The 6,263-nt window shown below is 63.4% G+C and overlaps 1 protein-coding gene across 6 annotated transcripts; it reads left to right on the forward strand.

The window, feature by feature from the left end:
• The first annotated feature begins 6 nt into the window (after nt 1–6).
• Nucleotides 7–3,447, forward strand: APOC2 (apolipoprotein C2). Of its 6 annotated transcripts, none has more exons than XM_085318564.1 (5): nt 7–179; nt 976–1,000; nt 2,056–2,309; nt 2,533–2,665; nt 3,316–3,447. In XM_085318564.1, exons 3-5 carry the CDS (start codon nt 2,120–2,122, stop codon nt 3,404–3,406), a joined length of 414 nt encoding a protein of 137 aa, XP_085174690.1. In that variant the 5' UTR covers nt 7–179; nt 976–1,000; nt 2,056–2,119; the 3' UTR covers nt 3,407–3,447. The 6 variants fall into 6 exon arrangements, with proteins under 6 accessions (XP_085174690.1, XP_085174694.1, XP_085174692.1 ...); XM_085318568.1 differs by lacking the exon at nt 2,056–2,309 and adding an exon at nt 3,082–3,232; XM_085318566.1 differs by lacking the exons at nt 976–1,000; nt 2,056–2,309 and adding an exon at nt 3,082–3,232.
• Nucleotides 3,448–6,263: the final 2,816 nt, after the last annotated feature.

The following is a 6,263-nucleotide window of genomic DNA, read 5'->3' on the forward strand; positions in this document are numbered from 1 at the left end:
GCCCTCCTGCAGCCGCAGCCGGTCCGGAGCCCCCCGGGCCGGGCCGCAGGGCGAAGGGGGGGGGCCCTGGGCCGGGCCAGGGGGGCTCGGGAGGGCGGTGGCGGCAGCGGCCGTTTGTACCCGCGCGGCCGCGGGCGGCTCCAGCACGGCTGCAGCGACCGCGGCGGAGCGCTAGGCCGGTGAGTGCAGGGCAGGGGGGGTCCGCGGGTCCGCAGTGGGGGCCCTGCACCTGGGGGTGCCTTATGGGGGATGTTGCACCGAAGGGTCCCCGTGGCGGGGGGGGGGCCCTGCACGGGGGGAGGGCCTTGTGCTTGAGGGGTTTTTGCACAATGGGAGTCCCGAGGTGTGTGTGGGGGTGTCCCATGCCGGGGGGCCCTTGTGCCTCGGGTCCCATCCTGTTCCGCGGCCCCGCCAGTGGCTCCCGTTGGGGACGATGTGGCCCTGGCGATTGTGATCCTGGGGGGCGGTATTGGGTACCTCCGGGGGCATCTTGGCTGTTGGGGCATCCAGGATGTCTAGGAGGGGTCTGGGACCATTGAGAGTGTTGGGGTGGTCCGGGGCCGTCGGTGGTTCCGGGGCCGGTTGGAGCCAGGCCGCTCCCCTCCAAGGTGTGTGTGGGGGGATTCTGCAGCAGCTGCAGGGGCTCCTGGTCTAGGTGTGAGCCTCGGGCCCCAAAGCAGAGCTGCCTTCGCCCAGCAGTGCAGCAGCTACCTTGGCACCATGGCCCAGGGGCGCGCGGCTGCCCTGGGAGTGGGGGCTACTGCGGGTAGCTGCAGTGGGACAGATTAATGCATGTGATTGCAGTGGGGCAGGTTGCAGTGGGGCAGGTTTGTGCATGTGGTTGCAGTGGGGCAATTGCAGCAGGCTGGTGCAGCAGTGCATTGCTCAGCCCTTCCCAGGGGGCTCTTACTGGGTGTAGGGGGAGGGACTGGTGCTGTGGGTCATGGCCCCCCCCCACCCTCCTCTTGTCCCCAGGAGCTGGCTGAGGGCTCAGATGGAGGTGCTGAAGCAGAAGTTGCAGGAGATATTTGGCAAGGAGTCGGGGACTGCCCAGCCCCCACCCCCCGCAGCTGTTCATTAAAGGCCACAGTGCCCACACGCCCACACCACCTCCGGCTCCCACTTGGCTCCGTCATTGGTGCCATTTCTGCTAGCGGCTGCGCAGGGTTGGGCGCTGGAGCCGGCCAAACCCCTCGGGGGATGTGTGTGAGTGTGCAGGCCTGCACGTGTGTGCGAGGATGCAAGCAGGCACATGTGTACCAGTGTGAACGTGCAGATGAGCAGAAGTGCGTGCATGAGTGTGCAGGCTTCCAGGTGTGTCTACATGTGTGTGTGTGCATGTGAGCATGCAGGCATGCATGTGTATGTGCACAGGAGTGTGTGGAGTTGAACCTGCAGATGTGCATGTGTGAATGAGCCTGTAGGCATGCACATATGTGTGCACATGAGCCTACAGGCGTGTGCATGCACATGAGTGCGTGTGTGCACGTGAGCATGCTGGCATCTACATGTCTGTGTGCACGCGAGCATGCGGGCATCTGCATGTCTGTGCACGTGAGTGTGCAGGCCTCCACGTGACCGTGCGAGCCCATGCCTGCCTGGGAGCATGTCAACACCTCCAGCAGCACGGCAGCAGCTGATTCCCGCTTGCAAACATTGCAACAGCCACGGCCTCATGCCCAGCCCAGGGGCAAACAGACCTTTGGCTCGAACAGGGCTGGGGGGATGCGGGGCAGCGCTGGGGGGGAGGGGGAATGGTGGGAGACCCCTGCACTGCTCTGGGGCCCTGGACGTGTGCTGTGTGCTCACGTATGCATGTGCACAGCACTGTGCGCACATGTGCTCACATTTGCACATGCCTGTGCATGGGGGGTGGTGCACATGGGTGCTCACAGTTGCAGCAAGTGTGCGCTGACTCGCCTTGCAAGCACGGTTGCCCAGGCCCTGTGTCTGTGCATATGTGTGTGCATGCRTGTGCAGCTGCTCCACGGCTGCATGCCCCAGCTCTGCTGGGCTCCCGGGGCTGCAGTGTCTGAGTGCCGGCGCTGGGGCTAGGTGCCCCATCCAGGTGGTGGAGCCAGGCGATGTGTTCCGGGGGCCGCCACCGTTGCCTGAGGCCATGGTACTCTGGGTGCTCCGACGGTCAGGGCGGTCAGGGCCGCCGTGGCTCGGCTCTATTTGCCCGGACTTCGCCCGGGCGCCAGGGGCCGAGCTGCCGCGCCGCCCCGTGATCTGGCCCCATAAAGCATCTGCGGGGCCAGATCACGGGCTGGATCGCGGGCTGGAGCGAGGGAGCCGCCGGCAGGAGTGTGAGTCCTGGGACAGGGACAAGGAAGGGAGAGGATGGGATGGGACAGGGACAAGGAGAGGAGGGGATGGGATGGGACGGGAGGGGGACAGGGATGGGATGGAGATGGGACAGGGACAAGGAGGGGATAGGGACTGAATGGGGACTGGGATGGAGACGAGGAAGGGACGGGACGGGACAGGGACAGACGGAGCTGGGTCCCCACTCTGCTCTTGCTGTGGCAGGTTCTTGTCCACATTCCCAAGCGGAGCCGAGCGGAGCTGAGCTGAGGGCGGCGCCGGGCCCAGCACCTCGGAAGCATGGCCAGGACGGACGCCCGGGCGATGGCAGCAGCGCTGCTGCTGCTGCTCTGCGCAGGTGAGCGGTGCCGCTTGGCCCCGGGGTGCCATCCGGCCCTGCGTCGCTCCCTGCGTGGCCAAGGCCCGCGGAGCCACCTTCCCGCAAGTGCTTGCAGGCTTTGTGCACGTGAGCATTCATGCACATGTGCATGCATGCAATCATGAGTATGTGCATGTGTGTGCATGTGTGCACCCAACATGCATGCACGTGTGATTCTGAGTGCGTGTGCACATGTGTATGCACATGTGCACAGACACGGGTCTGTGTGTATGCATGCATATGGACATGCCTTTGTGTGTGTATGTGCATATGTGGCTGTGTGCATGCACTTGTGCATATGTGCCTGCATGCATCTGTGCATATGCAAGCATGCGCCTGCCTGCCTGTATGCGTGAGCACGCGTTCGCCCTCCCGCTCAGCCTTCCCGCCCTTAGCAGAGGCTGCCAGCCACCGCCTGCAGCAGCGAGACACCGCAGACCCATCACAGCTGCAGACCAAGGCCACAGGCTAYCTGGCGCAGGCCAGCTCCATCGCCCAGGGCTGGCTGGAGAAGATCAGCGTCCCCGTGGTGCAGGAGAAAATCAGGTGGGGCGGCAGGGCTGGGGCGGGGGTGGCAAGGGTGCTGGCCGTGCCAGCGCCACAGGGTCACCTGGCTGCCTCCCCCACAGGGACGCCTACAGCAAGGGCTCGGAGGCAGTGTTGACCTACACGGGGATCCTCACGGACCAACTCTACCACTGGTGGTGCGGGGAGCAGTGACCCCCCACGCCTGAGTCCTAATAAAGCCAAGGTGCCGCCACCGCCTGCGCCGGGCGCCTGCATCCGCCGCGCGTGCCATGGCTCCGCCGCCACTGTCGGGCTCTGGCCTGCTGGCTGGGAAACCCGCTCAGCTCCAGGCGGGRAGCAGGTGGCACCTGTGTCCGCTTGTGTGCATCATGCAGCGTGCGTGTGCCCACCTGTGCACCACGTGGTGTGCGTGTGCCCATCCAAGTGCACCACGTGGCATATCTGTGTCTGTCCATGTCCACGTGGCATGTGCGTGTTTGTCTGCCCGTATGCACCTGTGAGTAGTGTGTGCATGTCCACCCCTGTACGCTGTGCTGCAGGAGAGGACGGGTGGGACGGGTTTGGCGACAAGACAGGGACGGGATGGGGATGGGATCRGACAGGATGGGATGGGAGTGGGATGGATGGGGATGGGCCAGTTGCCTCACGGGGTGCTGCCCCGTGTTTCGCAAGCAGGAGGAGAGCCCGGCCCAGGTGCAAGGGACATGGAGCCATACGGCTGCAGGGGGGCTGTGGAGCATGGGGACCCCTGCTCCAGTCCCCCCCACCCCATGGCTTTGGGATACATATTCCTGTTTTGCATAATGAAAATCCCAGCCCCCCCACAGCTTCAGCTATGGGTGGCGCTTCCGCTTGTGTCCTGCCAGCAGCCTGTCCGGACTTGGGGCCTCAGGCGAGCAGCACCTGGCTCTGTGCGCCCGGGCCAGGGCTGCTCGCCTGCAGCCTGGCTGCCGGCTTCCCCGCTTGTTTTTGCTGCTCTGTTTGCTGCCGCAGGTCTCGTGCGCGGGGCCGCTGCTCATCCCTTCATTTTACGGGGCTCATTCAGCAATCTGGGTGTAGGATTTGGCTGCCAGCCTCGGCCGTAGAGTTTGAAGCCATGGCAGCCATCTGGGCTCCGAGATTTGCATTTGCCACTTCTGGCTTGCCAATAAGTGAAAAGGCTGAAACAGGTGGGGGCAACGCGTGGGGGCGGCCTGGCCGAGCCGTCTGGGCCTGGCCGGGCCGGCAGCGCGCCACCTCCCTGGTGGAGCTTCCGTGCAAGCAAACACCATGCGTTTGCCCTATTTTTTGTGCTCACGTCTGCAGTGGCTGCCATTGCTCCCAGGGCCGGCCGTTGCACGTTATATCTGGGGCTGGGAGCTGCTCCCTGAGTCTCTCGGGTCCCTGTGGCTCTCGGCGCTGTCTCCTGGCTGCTCCTGGCTTTGCTTGCTGCACCCTGCCGCGTCCCCCTGGCGCCTGGGGCTGAGAGATGGGGTCTCCGTGGGGCCAGGGGAGCCACCGGGCACCTTCTCACCAGCCGCATTGGGCCCCGGGATGTGCCTCGTGGCCTTTTGGTGCCCTGGACCCTCCATCCGCATTTGAGAGCGTACCAAGACCCTTTGTGTGCATTTTAGTGCTCCCAGAGAGCCTTCTGCATTTTGGGGTGCCCCGAGGCCCTATGTCCCTCCAGGGGCAGCGCAGAGCTGCCTGGTGCTGCCGCACCCGACCGTGGGGCCGGCCTCTGTGGGCTCGCGTGGGCTTGTGCCTGGCTCTAAGGTCTCGTCCGGGTCATTTGGGCCTCTGTGGGCTCATGCCAAGCTCTGTGGGCTCATGTGGGTTCATATGCACCGCTACAAGCTCCTGTGGGATCATGCCAGGCTCTATGGGTTTTTAAAGGCTCTTGCTGGACTTGCATGGGCTCATGCAAGCTTCTACAGGCTGGTACAAGCTCAGGCTAGTGTCTATGAGTGCTTGTGGGCCTCTGTGGGCTTATATGGGCTCACACCCCTCTCTATGGGCTTATATGGGCTCACATGGGCCTCGATGGACACGTGTGGCTCCTGCCAGCTCTACGGGCTTGTGACAGGCTCTAATGGGCTCATAAGGTCCTCTACCTGCTCGTATGGGCTTCAGCCCAGCTCTGTGGGTGCCAACAGGCTCTATAGGCTTGTTCAGGCTGCTGCAGGCTTGTACAGGTTCACGCCAAGCTCTGTTGGCTCATACGCACCTCTACAGCCTCGATTTTTTTTTTTTTTTGGCTCCTCTACAGGCTCATTAGGGCTTGTATGGGGCCTTTACAGGCTTGTATGGGCTCACATGGAGCTCTACAAGCTACTATAGACTCGTGTGGGCCTGTATGGGTTCTCGTGGGCTCCTGGCAAGCTCTAGCAGCCAGGGGTGGGCTCTATGGTTTGTGCGGGCATCTACGGGCTTGTCCAGTCTTACGTGTTTTTTGGTGTGCCCCAGGACCCTCCTTCCACCTTTTGGAGCCTCCAGAGTCACTCTGTTTGCTCTGTMATTTTTTTTTAACTTCTGTTGCATCCACAGTTCTCAATTTGTTCCCTTGTCCCCTGAATGCTCCCTTTTGCACTCTGTGTACCCCAGGACTCTCCCTTGAGCTTGCAAGAAGCTGCTCTCAGGAGTGGGGGGTGCCTCTGGTGCCCTGGGAGCCGCAGCTGCCCCTGATGGGGCTGAGGGCCATTACTCCTGCCTGCTTGCTGACGGGCTGCAGGTGTAGGGCCCGAGGCTGGAACAAGGCCCAGGTGGGGCCGAGCTGAGCCCCAGGTGGGGCCGGGAGGTTGATGGCAATGGCAGGGGGTGGGCAGATGCTGGAACTGGGGCTTTATTTAGGGCGAGTTCGTGGAGCAGCCAGCCTAGGAGAAGGGAGTTACAGCTGAGCACTACCTGCTGAGACTCGAACGGTGGCTGCACCATGTAGGAAGGGAGTGGGACTGGGCTGCAGGTACCACACGTGCCGGGGGTTCCTCTGGACAGGACCATCCTGGGCGACATGGAATAATCTGGGTGTGTTGGGGCTGGGGGTAGCGGTGCGCCAGGGCCGGATGGGGGG

This window comes from Rhea americana, unplaced genomic scaffold, assembly GCF_003343005.1.
Source record: "Rhea americana isolate MKP2758 unplaced genomic scaffold, rheAme1 scaffold_540, whole genome shotgun sequence".
Taxonomy (NCBI): Eukaryota; Metazoa; Chordata; class Aves; order Rheiformes; family Rheidae; genus Rhea; species Rhea americana.

What these genes read in the sequence shown, in the direction of transcription:
- APOC2 (XM_085318564.1), top strand. Translation starts at nt 2,120, where the DNA reads ATGGTACTCTGGGTGCTCCGACGGTCAGGGCGGTCAGGGCCGCCGTGG. An exon ending in AGGGAGCCGCCGGCAGGAGT is followed by an intron (nt 2,310 to 2,532) that starts GTGAGTCCTGGG and finishes TTGCTGTGGCAG; the next exon opens with GTTCTTGTCCACATTCCCAA. An exon ending in GCTGCTGCTGCTCTGCGCAG is followed by an intron (nt 2,666 to 3,315) that starts GTGAGCGGTGCC and finishes CCTCCCCCACAG; the next exon opens with GGACGCCTACAGCAAGGGCT.